The sequence below is a fragment of the Lactuca sativa genome, chromosome 5 (genome assembly GCF_002870075.4).
Source record: "Lactuca sativa cultivar Salinas chromosome 5, Lsat_Salinas_v11, whole genome shotgun sequence".
In the NCBI taxonomy this organism is placed as follows: Eukaryota; Viridiplantae; Streptophyta; class Magnoliopsida; order Asterales; family Asteraceae; genus Lactuca; species Lactuca sativa.
Window position 1 is genome coordinate 304,093,190 of NC_056627.2, and position 17,540 is coordinate 304,110,729.

The window sequence follows — 17,540 nt, forward strand, 5'->3', positions numbered from 1 at the left end:
AGTTTATCCTAAATTTGCCTTAGATCTAAAATCAACAAAATTAAATAAGGTTTTATCTTTTATTCATCACTTTGAAAGAAGTGATCTCATGAATCCAGGAGATAAACCCTTCACAATAACCTACCTCATAGGATATGCATTAACAAATAGTCATCATAGCATAGATTATAAAAAAGAAGAATACATAAAACTTGAAGATGTATTATGTGATAACTTAAATTTAAGATGTAGAAATATATATGTAATTAGATTATATCATCATAATAAAAGGATTAAATTCAAGGAATAATGAGGTAATTAGTGGAGAATTATGGGGATTAATGGCAAAAACCGTCATCTTCATTAGGGCTGTAAATTTGAGCAAATGAAAGGGCTGCACCAGTTGTAGACTTAGGTGATATATATAGCTTGAGAAATCAATTGGAAACCCCATTGGAATTTCGAAAAGGGTGAAGAATCGAGGAAGAAATCGGAGGTAGAAGGTTGTGAAGGATTTCAGAGTTTTCTTAGAAATTAAGGTATGATTATTCGAATTAAGCTTAATATAATAGCTTAGATTGATGTATATGCATGGTAAACGTATTTTGGTTCAACCTACAGTCTCAATTCGATCAAACCAATAGCAATTTGATAAAAATCTTAGGAATGAAACTTTTGGTATAATGAACCCTGAAATTTGTATGATTGTGAGTTTATTTGTTAAATTTTATTGATAACAAGAAGTGGAGATGCTTAATGGTGATTTTACAATTAAATTTTACAAGATTTTTCAAAGCTTTCCAGTTTAATAAAAATGGCAGAAAAGGAAGAAAACAAGAGTGTCGGGTGAGGAAGAAAGCTAGTTCGGGTATGGAGGGTCAACGTGTGCCGTAGCTTTTAGAAATAAAAAAGAGTTTAATATTATTGATAATTTGTTTACTTTTTCATGTGGTTAGAAAAAAAATTGTGATTACAGCGAAGCAAACTGTACATTTTTTTTATTACCTCTTTGCAAATCGATGTATATGCCATTTTCTTTTCAAATATGAAAATACAGTATTAGCCCCTCAACTTTTAAAACTATTTATTTTACACTATCATATAGGAAGCTGGAATTTTCAGATAGAACCCCTGAGTTTTATAAACTTACCAATTCTTTTGAAGTTGTAGGATTTAACATAGTTCGGTTTTAGCCCTACACTTTGGTATAATATAGTTCAAAATAATTTCGGATATTACAAATAATCCCTTCAAGTATTTTAACGTCACTCACTTATTTAATTATTGATTATTTATTATTCTAGAGCATTTTTAACGGGAAGTATTATAATCTTCTAAAAGAGTTATTACGCGTGTCATAATTAACGATGGTCGAATGATGTTGATGGTTGAACCAAAATGGAAGCATGGGATGTTTGATAGGATTATAGTCTTAGAAAATATTTGTTGGTGGAATGTAGGGTGTGAGTGGCGCGGCAAGCTCCGGTTAAGTCCTAACAGCCAATAAGGTGAGTTTCGTGTGAATTTTGTGGTTGTTTGCATGAAAAGTTGATTCTAAATTATTTGCAATTATATGCTACTGTTGTTATTGCTATGGATATTTGTGTGAAATTTTGTGAATTATTTCATATAAAAGGGTGAAAATGGTGGGTGACATATAGGGAACAGGTGTATTTACACGGTCTTATTATTAGTCGTCGTACGAGGTGTTAGTACGCGGCGGAGAGCTTACGCTCTGTTTATCTAGACGTAAGCATATTTGTTGTGCCCGGCGGAGGGACTCGTTCCCTGAAAGTGACAGTAGTTCCCTAATGTGTCACCAAGGGTGGAAAGAAATGAAAAGATTTATATTGATAAATTGTTGCATTATTTTTATTTTATTGACGTCAATATGCATGAAAACCACGAACTCACTAGGCCCTAGGCTTACCCATTAGAATCTTTAAATGCACGCAACCCAGGAAATTACGTAGCAAGTGGCAGCGGGAATGGAAAGGATAAGGTTCAGACTTGAAGAAGGCGACAAGTTTTGAGGAAGACGTGGCGCACCAAGTGTTTAATTAAATTTCTAATTGCTTTCGCTATTATTATTAATAATTACTTTAGTATTTGAATCTTGATTTTTGGAAGTTTTGGGACTATGTTAAGTTATATTTATATTTGAAATTTGGGGTGTTACAAGTTGGTATCAGAGCGTGGTTTAAGCAGATTAGTCGTTGTTTAAACGCCTAAGCTTAAACGGGAGGAGCGGTACATCGCCTAATCTGGAATGCGTCTCGTTTGTAGGTACTATGGATCATGGAAAGGCAATCGTCGATGGTGGGGTGTCAGTTGAGGGTACTAGTGGGTTACTTCCCCACGAGAAGTTGAAGGCCGAGTCAGAGCTCTCTGACTCGGAAGGCAATCTGGAACCAACGACCCCACTCAGCCTCTCTGAACGGGATGAAGAAGACGAGGATGTGGAATCCGAGGTGGAGCCCGAAGAAGATTGTAACAGCCCGGAACCTCAGGTATTATTAAATTATGTTTTTGGGGTGATTTAAAGGGGGACTCGGCGAGTTGGAGCCTAGACTCGCCGAGTAGGATCGCAGACTTGGTCGCGGGATCGCGACGGGACTCGACGAGTCCAGGCATGGACTCGGCGAGTCGACGCTGTGCAGCAGAAACCCTAACCGTTCAGTTTGAATCGTATATAACGCCTCTTAGGCCGTCATTTGCAGTCTTTTGATCGATTGAAAGGGATCCTAATTGTTGTGGACGTCTAGGGCAAGAGAGAAAGCTATTGGAACTTGGAGGAACTTGCTAGGCAAGAAGAAGAAGAAATTGGCCAAAGGAATATCAAGGAGGATCAAGTTCTGAGGTTTGGGGAACACAGAAGGAACGTTCTCAGGTAATACTCGGACCAAAATCTGTTATCTTGATGTGTCTATGAGTTTAGGGTTTATGAAACCCATTTAGGGATTAGATGGGTTATTATGTTGTTACCCAAACGCTTTTACCCCCAGTAATGAGATGTTTAGATGTCCAGAGGGTCCCATGGTTGTATACCTTGGGGCCATACGTGATTCAGGAAGCAGTTACTCGTCTGCATGGCATGGACTCGCCGAGTTGTTCTTCAGACTCGGCGAGTAGCTTGAAGATGTACTGGGACTCGCCGAGTTGTTCTTCAGACTCGGCGAGTGGAGTCGGGGTGGCCCCGCGATTCTTCCAGGAGTAACTCGTCGGGTCGAGGAGGGTACTCGACGAGCAGATAAGGAATCTCAGAAAGTTGAAAGACGTCTAGACTCGCCGAGTCGCCATGGGACTCGCCGAGTCCAGTCGAGTTGACCGTTGACCAGAGTTGACCTAAGTCTGACTTCTTAGGGATAGTCACACTTAGATGATATGAGTGCTAATGAGTTATGTAATGTTATAGGAGGGTTGTAGCTCGTTGGTTTGTGCACGAGTGATTTCAGGAGTTGCTAGTTTCAGCATTTACGAGGTGAGTCTTCTCACTATACTGTACCCGGAAGGGTTTGACTGTATGACCGGAAGGTCGGATATGTTATGTGATATGTATGCTATATGTGGTAAGTTAATTGTTATGTATGCTATGTATGATATGTGGGCCGGAAGGCATTTATATATGGGCCGGAAGGCGTTGATATGAGGACCGGAAGGTCAGGGCCTGGAAAGGCGTATGTGTGTAAGTGTATATTGGGGAACTCACTAAGCATTTATGCTTACAGTTGTCGTGCATGTATTTCAGGTACTAGCGAGGACCGTGGGAAGGCGCCGGCATGATCGATACACACTGAAGATTGTTTTATGATCTTGGGAGTTTGAATAATTGTATTGACCGAATGATTATACTATTTATGCCCTGTTTTTAATGGAATAATTATGTTTTAAAAATAAAAATTTGCTTGAAAAATTTGAGTTGTTACAAAGATCCTGAGGAGGAGCCCGAAGAAGATCCTGAGGAGGAGCCCGAAGAAGACCCCGAGGAGGAATCCGAGGGAAATCACGTGGAGTACCATGCGGAGCAAAGATACGAAACGTTCCATATGCCTTATGTGGAGTACACGCCAACTAGTCCTGGTACCTACTGGGAGCGACTTTATAAAGATGAAATGCCACAGGCACAGCTCGAGATTCACAGTTTAAAAAGAAAGATTCAAGAGATAGATGAACATAGGTCAAGGCTCGTACAGGAGAACCAAATAAGGGTTGATGCTGCTATGAAAAGTAAACGCAAGATACAAAGGTTGGAACAGGAGGTGTCAGAGCTAAGGAAACTGACTATCACTAAGTTGTGGGAAGGGTTTGTGGCTTGGGCAAAACAAGCCAAGGCCACGACTTACGGATTACTAGATAAGGTGGTTGGAAGAGAACCACCTCAGGCCGAGGTGTTGGTCATTCAAAGTGGTCCCGGAGATCGAAAAGCTAAAAAGATAAGGAAGTACTTGAAGGAGGGAAAGAGAATATTGAAATATGATGACATCGTTTTTAAAAATTAGAAAGTAGGAGTGCAATGATTTGTCTTTTTTGTTTCTTTTTTTTTTTATTATTTCTCTTGGTTGTTGGCTTGAGTGACTTGATGTGAACAAGACGTATGCCTATTTTTGAAGTTTTTGGAATAAAATTTATGTTTGTTATACTTATTGTGTTATAAACATAAATATGTAGTTGATATGTCTTCACGAAGATCTGGGAGGTTCACTAGGGTCACTCCGGAGGAAGAGCGCATCCCAATTGGAGCTTATGTTAGAGCACCAGGAGATGTTCCAGAAACCCCACTGAACCCGAATGCTAGTCGTGGACGGGGCCAAGGAAGAGGAAGGGGTAAAGGAAGAGGCCGAGGTGTTGTTACAGCACCGATACCTGTACAATCGGCCCATGGTAGCTCTGGATCCCACCGCGGTCGAGGTCGAGGTCGTGGAAGGGGTCGTGCGGCAAACACGATCACTAGAGAGGAGTTGGCTGATGAGATTGCTCGAGCAATTCGAGACACCTTACCGGATGTAATTGCTCAGGCACGAGAAACAATAATGGGTGAGTATGAAGGTAACTTGGGTGGAGGTGAAGAGGACTACGATTACAGTACACCAAATATGAGTCGTAAACCAAGTATTGCACAACCCACAAGGCATCATGGCAACCACGATCGGCGGGGTTGTAGTTACAAGACGTTCATGAACTGCAAGCCACCCATTTTTAACGGAGAGATTGATCCCGTTTTGTCATCAACATGGATCATGGAGATTGAGGGAACATTCGATACTAGCAAGTGTGCGGATGAGGACAAGGTGATTTATGCTGCGACAATGCTAAAAGGGGAGGCAATACATTGGTGGGGCATGGTGAAGGAGGTTAGGGGGCATGAGGCAGCCAAGAATATGTCATGGGATGATTTCCTAAGAATTTTTAAAGAAAAATTTTGCCCTCGTACAGCGGTTAAACAGTTGGAGGAAGAATTTTTAAGGTTGGAGCAGGGGAATATGACTGTGAGGGAGTACACCACAAAGCTCACGGAGAAGGCTAGGTTTGCCGAATTTTACGTATCTACGGAAGAAAGAAGGGTGGAATGCTATATTTGGGGATTGAGAACAGCTATCCGTGAATTTGTGCAAATTCAGAAACCGGGTACTTTCCAGTCTGCTGTTGATGCTGCAGAAGGTCGTGAACGTGAGAAGAATCGTCAAGGTGAAGACAGGGCTTTGGGGAAAAGAAAATGGGAGGGTACAAATAATGATTCGAAGAAAGGCAAGACTTCAGGGCAAGAACGTAAGGTTGATCAAAGCTCTGGAGTAAAGCAATGTCCGAAATGTAACCGTTATCATAAGGGGGGGTGTAACATGAATCAGAAAGTTTGCTACAAGTGTGGTAAGCCAGGGCACATAGCCACAGAATGTAAGACAGGAAGGGTATGTTACGGGTGTGGTTCCCCTAACCACATTAAGTCGGAATGTCCTCAGAGTAAAGGTAACAACAATCAAGGCAGGATAACAGACAATCGGTCGACGGATAAAAAGGCTGACACTGGTAGAACAAAAGCTAGAGCTTTTCGCATGACGGCTCAGGAGACCCCGGATGTGGTGACAGGTACTTTCCTAGTAAACTCAGTTCATGCTAGGGTGTTATTTGATTCTGGTGCAAATAGATCTTTTGTGTCTTCTACTTTTTGCAAAAACCTGGGTAGAAATGCAAAGACTCTAGAACATGCCTTAGAAATTGAAACTGCTGACGATCATTGGGTAGTAGTAAGAGAGGAATATGATGATTGCTCTATCAAAATCGAAGGTAGTGTGCTACCATTAAAATTATTACCTATAGCCCTAGGTGATTTTGATATTGTTATAGGGATGGATTGGTTGTCAAAAAACCAAGCGATTATAGATTGTGAAAATAGGATTGTTCAAGTTTGGATGCCAGAAAAAGGAATGGTAAAAATTTACGGTGATCGGCGAATTAAGGACTCTATTTTGATATCAGTGACTAAGGCAACTCGTTATCTAAAGAAAGGGTGTCAAAGTTATTGGGCATATGTTCTCGATTCTAAGAAGGACAAGCCTGGAATAACACATATACCAGTTGTACGCGAGTTCCAAGATGTGTTCCCTGATGACCTAACTAGCTTGCCACCGGATAGGCAAGTGGAGTTTCGAATCGATCTTACCCCAGGAGTAGCACCGATAGCTCGTGCGCCCTATCGGTTAGCACCAACCGAAATGAAGGAGTTGATGACTCAGTTGCAAGATTTGCTCGGCAAGGGTTTTATTCGGCCCAGTACCTCACCGTGGGGTGCACCAGTACTATTCGTCAAGAAGAAGGATGGGACAATGCGAATGTGCATTGACTACAGGGAGTTAAACAAGGTGACTATAAAGAACCGGTATCCATTACCGAGAATTGATGACCTATTCGATCAACTCCAGGGGGCAAGTTACTTCTCAAAGATCGATTTACGGTCAGGGTATCACCAGCTGAAAGTCAGAGAAGAAGATGTGTCGAAAACAGCCTTTCGAACTAGGTATGGTCATTTCGAGTTTTTAGTAATGCCATTTGGTTTGACCAATGCACCAGCTGCATTCATGGATCTGATGAACCAGGTGTGCAAGCCATACCTAGACAAGTTTGTAATCGTCTTTATCGATGACATATTGATATACTCTAAAAGTAAGGCAGACCATGAGCAACATCTGCGGCTAACACTTAGTTTATTGAGGAAAGAAAAATTATTTGCCAAATTTTCAAAGTGCGAGTTTTGGCTTCGGGAAGTCCAATTTTTGGGACATGTTGTAAACGAACAAGGTATCAAGGTGGACCCAGCAAAGATTGAGGCGATTGAAAAGTGGGAACCACCAAGGACCCCATTAGAAGTTCGAAGTTTTCTTGGGTTGGCAGGATACTATAGACGGTTTATACAAGACTTCTCGCGCATAGCTGCACCGCTAACTACCCTGACAAGGAAAAATGTGAAGTTCGAATGGAAGCCAGAGCAAGATAATGCCTTTAACGTCTTAAAGGAAAAGCTTAGCAGTGCACTAGTATTATCTTTACCAGAAGGCAATGATGGCTTTGTTGTTTATAGTGATGCATCCAAGTTAGGTTTGGGGTGTGTTTTGATGCAAAACGGTAAGGTGATTGCTTATGCCTCACGACAGTTAAAGGTTCACGAGCGTAAATACCCAACACATGATATGGAGTTGGCTGCAGTAGTGTTCGCTTTAAAGATTTGGAGACACTATTTGTATGGGACAAGGTGTCAGATCTTCACTGATCACAAGAGTTTGAAATACCTGTTCGATCAGAAAGATCTGAACATGAGACAGCAACGGTGGATGGAACTATTAAAAGATTACGACTGTGAGATATTATATCATCCGGGGAAGGCAAATGTGGTAGCTGATGCACTAAGTCGTAAGGAAAGAAGAGAACCACCTAAGATTCGAATGATGAAGATTAGCATAACCACCAGCTTACTAGATGATTTGAGAAAGAATCAAGAGGAGGCCTCGAAGGAAGAGAAATGGAAAAGTGAAAGGGTGGCGGGAGTAATACAATCATTGGAAAAGGATAGTCGTGGCTTGAAGTGTTTCCAAGGAAGGGTTTGGGTACCACGAGTGGGTGAAGTGCGTAACTTACTTCTCAAGGAAGCGCACATGTCAAAGTACTCAATCCATCCGGGAACAAACAAGATGTATCAAGACTTACGAAAATCTTACTGGTGGCCTGGTATGAAAAAGGATATAGCCTATTTTGTTGAAAGGTGTTTGACGTGCTTGAAGGTGAAGGCTGAACACCAAAGGCCATACGGTCAGTTACAGTCAATGGAGATTCCAGTGTGGAAATGGGATCACATCACAATGGACTTTGTGACTAAGTTACCAAAGACACCAAAAGGTTATGACGCGATTTGGGTAGTTGTGGATAGATTAACCAAATCGGCACACTTCCTTCCGATTAAGGAGACGTACCCGTTAGAAAGGCTAGCTAAATTATACGTTGACGAGATAGTGAAACTGCATGGAGTTCCATTATCTATTATTTCGGATCGGGATAGTCGTTTTACGTCGACATTTTGGGGTAGCTTCCAACGAGAAATGGGTACTCGAGTAAAATTGAGCACGGCATACCACCCGCAAACAGATGGCCAAAGTGAACGGACAATACAGACCTTGGAAGACATGTTAAGGTCTTGTGTTATTGATTTTGGAGGGTCGTGGGAAACTCATTTGCCGTTAATTGAGTTTGCCTACAACAACAGCTATCATGCAAGTATAAAAGTCGCACCATATGAGACTCTATATGGCAGGAAGTGTAGAACTCCATTATGTTGGAATGAGGTGGGGGAGAAACAGTTGGCTGGACCTGAACTTGTTCAGCAAACTACCGACAAAATCCAGGTGATTAGGGATAACATTAAGGTTGCTCAGGATCGGCAGAAAAGTTATGCAGATAAGCGGAGAAAGCCAATAATGTTTCAGGTCGGTGATAAAGTTATGTTAAAGGTGTCCCCATGGAAGGGCATTGTTCGTTTTGGTAAGCGGGGGAAGTTAAGTCCTCGCTACGTTGGACCCTTTATAATTAAGGAACGAGTTGGACAGGTAGCCTATCGATTGGAGCTACCAAGGGAAATGCAGGGCATTCATAGCACATTCCATGTCTCTAATCTAAAGAAGTGTCTAGCGGATACCGCCATGGAAGTGCCACTTCAAGAAATTAAGGTTGATGAGAAGCTACGATATACAGAAGAACCCGTTGTGATTATAGATCGAAAGGTCAGAAAGTTAAGGAATGTGGAGATACCACTGGTGAAAGTTCAGTGGAAGTATCATAAAGGTTCGGATGCAACATGGGAGACCAAGCGAGATATGAAAACTAAATACCCTCATTTGTTTGCTTAATTCAAATTCCGAGGACGAAATTCCTTTAAGGAGGGAAGTTTGTGATAACTTAAATTTAAGATGTAGAAATATATATGTAATTAGATTATATCATCATAATAAAAGGATTAAATTCAAGGAATAATGAGGTAATTAGTGGAGAATTATGGGGATTAATGGCAAAAACCGTCATCTTCATTAGGGCTGTAAATTTGAGCAAATGAAAGGGCTGCACCAGTTGTAGACTTAGGTGATATATATAGCTTGAGAAATCAATTGGAAACCCCATTGGAATTTCGAAAAAGGGTGAAGAATCGAGGAAGAAATCGGAGGTAGAAGGTTGTGAAGGATTTCAGAGTTTTCTTAGAAATTAAGGTATGATTATTCGAATTAAGCTTAATATAATAGCTTAGATTGATGTATATGCATGGTAAACGTATTTTGGTTCAACCTACAGTCTCAATTCGATCAAACCAATAGCAATTTGATAAAAATCTTAGGAATGAAACTTTTGGTATAATGAACCCTGAAATTTGTATGATTGTGAGTTTATTTGTTAAATTTTATTGATAACAAGAAGTGGAGATGCTTAATGGTGATTTTACAATTAAATTTTACAAGATTTTTCAAAGCTTTCCAGTTTAATAAAAATGGCAGAAAAGGAAGAAAACAAGAGTGTCGGGTGAGGAAGAAAGCTAGTTCGGGTATGGAGGGTCAACGTGTGCTGTAGCTTTTAGAAATAAAAAAGAGTTTAATATTATTGATAATTTGTTTACTTTTTCATGTGGTTAGAAAAAAAATGGTGATTACAGCGAAGCAAACTGTACATTTTTTTTTTGCAAATCGATGTATATGCCATTTTCTTTTCAAATATGAAAATACAGTATTAGCCCCTCAACTTTTAAAACTATTTATTTGACACTATCATATAGGAAGCTGAAATTTTCAGATAGAACCCCTGAGTTTTATAAACTTACCAATTCTTTTGAAGTTGTAGGATTTAACATAGTTCGGTTTTAGCCCTACACTTTGGTATAATATAGTTCAAAATAATTTCGGATATTACAAATAATCCCTTCAAGTATTTTAACGTCACTCACTTATTTAATTATTGATTATTTATTATTCTAGAGCATTTTTAACGGGAAGTATTATAATCTTCTAAAAGAGTTATTACGCGTGTCATAATTAACGATGGTCGAATGATGTTGATGGTTGAACCAAAATGGAAGCATGGGATGTTTGATAGGATTATAGTCTTAGAAAATATTTGTTGGTGGAATGTAGGGTGTGAGTGGCGCGGCAAGCTCCGGTTAAGTCCTAACAGCCAATAAGGTGAGTTTCGTGTGAATTTTGTGGTTGTTTGCATGAAAAGTTGATTCTAAATTATTTGCAATTATATGCTACTGTTGTTATTGCTATGAATATTTGTGTGAAATTTTGTGAATTATTTCATATAAAAGGGTGAAAATGGTGGGTGACATATAGGGAACAGGTGTATTTACACGGTCTTATTATTAGTCGTCGTACGAGGTGTTAGTACGCGGCGGAGAGCTTACGCTCTGTTTATCTAGCCGTAAGCATATTTGTTGTGCCCGGCGGAGGGACTCGTTCCCTGAAAGTGACAGTAGTTCCCTAATGTGTCACCAAGGGTGGAAAGAAATGAAAAGATTTATATTGATAAATTGTTGCATTATTTTTATTTTATTGACGTCAATATGCATGAAAACCACGAATTCACTAGGCCCTAGGCTTACCCATTAGAATCTTTAAATGCACGCAATCCAGGAAATTACGTAGCAAGTGGCAGCGGGAATGGAAAGGATAAGGTTCAGACTTGAAGAAGGCGACAAGTTTTGAGGAAGACGTGGCGCACCAAGTGTTTAATTAAATTTCTAATTGCTTCCGCTATTATTATTAATAATTACTTTAGTATTTGAATCTTGATTTTTGGAAGTTTTGGGACTATGTTAAGTTATATTTATATTTGAAATTTGGGGTGTTACATATTATCATAAATAAGACATGTCAAAGATAAACAACTTTGTGACATAGATCCTCAAGATAGCTCTTGGGCTTTAAACATAGCAAAAAAAAAGACAAAAAGATTTAGGAGAAAAGCTACCACCTAGAATCTCAATAGATTCTCATCATATAGGTGATATATCCAAATCCCTAGAACCTACTCCAAGTGATATACTCAAAAGCATAAGAAGTGTAACATCCCAAATTTCGAGTCCAAAAATTTCTTTTAAAACATTACTAATTCATAATGTTAAGTCATTCAAACATACAAAAAGGGTTTATATGACAAATTATAGTTTAATTTCCAAAACACTTGCTTAATTATCAGAGTAAACATCCCAGGCTAACTTGTCATGGTGTGTGCACTACAACCCTCCCGAGCTCCTCTTCTGAAAACTAAATACCTGAAACCAAAACTGAAAACCGTAAGCATGAAGCTTAGTGAGTTTCCCTAACCTACCACATACCACACATATCTACTGATCCATACATGACATACATAACATTGTGCACATAACCACATACTAGGCTCCAGTCCGCTGCATTGGGTCTCGCCCGCTATCAGACCCCGTCCATTACCAGGCCCCGCCTGGCTTCGAGCCCCGCTTGGCGTACAGATCTGTTTTCCTTAGGCCCCGCCTGTCTTCGGGCCCCACCCGCTAACATATACTAACATACAATCATATCACAACACATAACTAACATACTCTACTGGATTACTGTACTAAGGCCTCGCCTATCTTGGGCCTTGCCCCTGTCCTACTACTGAAGAATCATGGAACCCCGTCCACGCCCCTACTGACAGTGAGATACAGGCCCAGCCCACACTCACTCTTTTCCTCACTTGGGCCTCGCCCCTGCTCTACTAATAATGAGGTATGGAACACCGTCCACACTCTGCTATTGGTGAGATACAGGACCTCGCCCACACTCACCTCCCTACCAGGCACATACATGTATCACACAGACAACAAGTATAACTATCATACAAACCATTCCTTGGGCACTCGCCCGCTAACATTGGACCTTAGTCCCTAATGTCATACTAGAATATTATGCCTAGGGCTAACTCGCGGGTCTTCCTACTCATAACTACATGGGCCGACATTGTGGCGGTAGACCCATTCACACAAAGGGAAACTCACCTGCACTGCTGAACGTTGCTGATAACCCTTTGGCCGTTGTCCGACAACTTTCTCAACCGCTGCTCCACTAGCTCCTCGAGCTACTATTATCAATATAACACTTAGTTCCAAACTGAACTCTAGAAGTCAAACTAAGTCAACTCTGGTCAAAGTCAAAGTCCTGGTCAAAGTCAACCTTCCAGTTGACTCGACTCACTGAGTCAACTCATAGACTCGCCGAGTCCCTAAGCTCAGAAACTCACCAAATACGACTCAACTCGCCGAGTCACCCAAAGACTCGTTGAGTTCAACAATCTCTGAGTACCATCCTGTCCAACTCGTTGAGTCACCACTCAACTCACTGATCTGCGTCTTAACCAGAAAAGGTTGAGATTTTGCGGCCAAACTCGCCGAGTCCAAGGCAATCTTCAACAAACTCGCTGAGTCGTTCTTCCAACTCGCCGAGTCCACGCTCATATTTATAAAACTCGCCGAGTACACCCCTGTGACTCGCCGAGTCTCTTTAGATCTCAATCCATACAGTGGCTTTTCGAGCCATGTAGGGGCTCCAATCCATAGACCCACTCTTCAACAGTCTATCCCCCACGTAAAGTTGCAAACTTTACGTGAAACTAAGGAGCTAAAGGCCAAAAACACTTTAGGGCTAGGGTTTAAGACAAAGAGGATTCACCAATAACTTATTGACATAAACTTTATGACCTTCTGGACCATCCCAAGTCTAGATGTCACAACTAGAAATTTTGTGTCTTGTAATCACAACACTCAAGTAAAATATTGAATCAAAAACTTAAGAGCATGTAAGATACTTACTTCATGGCAACAAAATTTCAATCAAGTACACCATACAAGCATTTCAAATAGTCAACAAGTAATTGGAAACCCTAGAAGTTCTTGTGTAGGTCCATTTTGGACTAGGACTTCCTTATTGGGCCCAAGGGGCCAATAAGCTTCCAACTTGGCTATCTTGGGCTTAGAACCTTAAATGGGCTCTAATTGGACCCACTTTCATTTATTTCCAACATTTTGGGCCATATTGGGCCTAGAATGAAATAAATCAATTATATGAACTACTATGGACCATAATTAACCTAATCTAGCCTAATAAAGCATAAAAATCACACTTATATTTTATAAGGCCAACAATCATTCAACCTAACTCTAATATGGGCTTAGTGGCAAAAAGCCCAAAAATCCTTTCTCTCCTCTCTTTATTCTCGGCCCAAGACAAGCCCAAAAGAAAAGGAAGAGTTGACTTATTTCATGACACCTCATTTTTGTCCTTAGGTTTTCCATGCAACACACATATCTCCATGCAACAATCTTGTCAAGCTTCTCACTCCTTCCCTCCCTTCTTGTTTCGGCCGAGAGCACACACACACACACCTCACAAAAACACTCTCTAAATTACTCAAGAATCACCCACTCTCTCCATCCAAGATCTTGAAAATTTGGCTAGAAGCTTAAGGATCTTCATAAAGTGATTCATCATCTAAGGTAAGTTAATGGCTAACTTATGATCTAACTCCCTTCACTTTGTAAAAATCTCTTCTAAATTCATTCAATCTTGTGATCTTGCACCTTAGAAGCTCCTAAACTCGAGATCTTCAAGGAAAGGTTGCTAGGGCCGAAAATCACCTCATTTCTTTCCATCTCTTCTCCAAAACCGAAACCACACCCAAAGGTGAGCTTCATACCCCCTATTTTTCAGTTTTTATAAGTTTTTTTGGGGGAGAATACAAGCAAATGTGTAGATCTATGAGTGTATGTATGCTTTGTGTGATTTCTATGTTTATTTACATGTTCTTATGTGATTATGGTGTTGGATCTAGTCAAAAAGGAACTCAAAACCGAGATATACATTATGTTGAATGAAATAAGTATAAATCATATTATTTCATATAAATCAACTCTAGAAAAATAACCAAGTTGGTTAATATGAACTCCTTTGGGCTAAAATCCCATTTTTGGACTTTAAATGTTAAAAATATAAAGTTAAAGGGCCCAAAATGTCAAAATACAAATTCTGATGGTTGAGATGAGTTAAAAGAGTTTCAAAAATGTATTTTCTGGAAAATTACTCTTTTGAAGGACTAAAATGGAAATTTTTAAACCTAATGGGCCAAAAATGCACTTTTCGGCCCAACAAGGCCCAAATTGCGAGACTTTCAAACTAGAGGGGCTGAATCTGTATTTTTCTGTAAAACAGAGGACTACTAGTGCTCCAAGTCCATTTCAAGGGTTAAAAATACTTTTCATATTCAAAAGGGACTAAAGATGCAAAAAATTTCTATTTTGGGCCAAAAATGTAAAAATTGCGAAAATTGAGGTTTCAGCCGAGAAAACTTCATCTTGAGGGACTAAAACTGTTTTTCAAATAAACTTGAGCTGAAAAATACCCTTTCAATAAGTTTTGATACTAAAGTGTCAAGAAAAATGGTTTAAGGACTAAAACGGAAGTTCTTTTATACAAAGGGCCAAAATTGAAAATTTATCCAAAAGAAAGGGGCTGCAAAAGAAAAATTCTAGTGATTTTAAACAATAAATCTATTAGGATGGAATACTAGTACCACGACTATCGACGAAATATAATACACCTTCAACACCCAAAATCGTTATCAAACGAACTGATTCGGTCTCGAATCAATAACGAATCCGAACTTAATAACACGACGCTACTTAAATACACACGCAGAAATTTCGGGAAGTCAATACACACTTGGGAATACACCAGACGTCGATACACCATCTTTGGGCCCGAAAGTTTCAAATCGTGCTTGTTGGGCCTAGCTAGCCCAATGACATGATCTTTAGGCCCGAAGGAAACTCGCTTACATGTAGTTGGGTCTTATATGAGCTAATTCCGTGTAAAAGGACTTTCAACGGCTTTTGTGCTGTTGGGCCCCAAGGGTCCTTTGGTACTGCTAGCGAAGTCGAGAATTCACCAATGCGAGTCGGGCTAAGGGCCCTTTGCATTCACGATAGCCTTGAACGACTTATGGAAATATCGAGGGCTTCGTACCCTCTTTTCCTCCTCGGTTGTGGGGCTATGAGAAGTCGGGTGGTTGGATTAAGTGAACAGTACGAACGACGCCTAAGGGATCGATTGTATAGTTGTAAACTAGTCATTTTCATTAATGTGTGTTTATAACAATTCACAATCCATAATTAATCCAATGTCACCGGGACTCATCAAATACACACGTCGCAACAAAATAACAAAATATAAGATGCTTAATTCAAAGTATTAGGAAAACATCGGGTTTTCCTAGGGTTTTTCAATTCATACACCTACGAGATGCATACCAAGTTTAACAAATTCCTTTTTTTACATTTATAGAAACAAACAAGCATACTTACGGATCTTCACACTTTTTATACTATGCTCTTTTCAGAAAATATCGAATTTTCTGGTGGTTTTCAAAACAATACAAAACATTATATTTCAAACATTACTTATGAACTCACCAACATTTCATATGTTGATGTTTTTCAAAATACTTGTATTCTCAGGTAACAGGTAAATCGAAAGGGAAAAATGTACTCAGTAATGTCTTGCTGTTTGTTTAATTAGTATCGAACAATTTACTTTTGGGCATGTAATGTTATGGATCAATGTACTGAATGTAAACGCTACCAGTTGTAATACTTCAATACTTGGTGATGTATGATGTTATGTTTCATGTATATTCATTGTGATGGTATTCAATTGAGTCACAATAGCCCTCGGACGTTTCCGCCGTCTGGTTCGGGGGTGTGACAAGATCTGAGGTAGCAACCTCAGATCTAGGCCTCTAACTTGACATGGATCTCAATCATGCCCAAAATGCCCCAAATCTCAAACATAAGATAGATCTAATTGCAATAAAGCCAAAGCAACAGCTTATTACCTCCAAAATATGCTCCAACTAAAGTAGATCCCGGATCTATACCACTCCCTTGCAGCAAGCCTCTTGATCTTCAAGCCCTTTTCCACCAAAATCACTTATCTAGGCTCCAAATTGCTTCCAAGGACTCTCACTCACGATTTAGGGTTTCTTGATCTCAAAAGGGGAGTAAAGAGGCTGGGGAAAGGGTGTAATGTTCTTTAAATAGGGCACAACCCCTAGAATTAGGGTTTTTCTTGTCCAGACCAGACTCGCCGAGTCCACTAGCCAACTCGCCGAGTCGGTCACTTACTCAATACCCCGGATCCCGCTCTGACTCGTCGAGTTCCTCCCTGGACTCGACGAGTTGACTCATGACTTAGAGCTTTTCCTTTCTTTTCTTGGTCTTTCAGATTCTGGGTGTTATAAGAAGTGTCTTCTAGAGTTGATAATTTAAATCTAACGATCACCCAACTAAGCGAAAATAATAAATGAGTAAGATAGACCTTCCTCATATTTACAAAAAGGGTTAATCATTGAGACTTAAAAATCTTGATGATCCTACTCAGAAAAAAAAATATGCTTTTTCTTATTCAGGAAAAGTAGGCATTCAAACCCTAGCTAACCTTTGTAACAATATAAATCAGATTGTCGCAAGATGTTGGTTAAATACGCTCAAAATAAATCATTATTTTGTAATTCAAAAAGATATTTCTAGAGATATATCAAAAAATAATAAACCTTTCAATCAATTTAAGAAAGATTTAATTGCCCTTCAAAAAGGAGGAGAAATTGATAACAATTCGTTTGAAAAAAAATTACTCAGTTAGAAAAAATGAAAAACATAATAGAACATAACTCAAAACTACTAGAAACTTTTAATAAAATTCCTAAAAAATTCGATGATCTACTAAAAGAAGTTGCCCATAACTCATCGAATTTTTTAGAAATTTTATTAAAAGTTTAGAGTAGTTTTGAGTTATGTTCTATTATGTTGTTCACTTTTTCTATTGTTATCAATTTCTCCTCCATTTTGAAGGGCAAGACTTAAATCTTCCTTAAATTTATTGAAATGTTTATTATTTTTTGATATATCTTTTTGAATTCCAAAATAATGATTTATTTTGAGTGTATTTAACCAGCATCTTGCGAAAATCTGA

The 17,540-nt window shown here is 39.4% G+C and overlaps 1 protein-coding gene across 1 annotated transcript; it reads left to right on the forward strand.

Moving 5' to 3' along the window:
- The first annotated feature begins 2,270 nt into the window (after positions 1-2,270).
- LOC128126059 (ribosome biogenesis protein ERB1-like) lies at positions 2,271-4,478 on the forward strand. Its single transcript, XM_052763784.1, has 2 exons — positions 2,271-2,469; positions 3,910-4,478. The coding sequence occupies exons 1-2, from the start codon at positions 2,271-2,273 to the stop codon at positions 4,476-4,478; spliced, it is 768 nt and encodes a 255-aa protein (XP_052619744.1).
- Positions 4,479-17,540: the final 13,062 nt, after the last annotated feature.

What these genes read in the sequence shown, in the direction of transcription:
- LOC128126059 (XM_052763784.1), top strand. Translation starts at nt 2,271, where the DNA reads ATGGATCATGGAAAGGCAATCGTCGATGGTGGGGTGTCAGTTGAGGGT. An exon ending in GGTGGAGCCCGAAGAAGATT is followed by an intron (nt 2,470 to 3,909) that starts GTAACAGCCCGG and finishes GTTGTTACAAAG; the next exon opens with ATCCTGAGGAGGAGCCCGAA.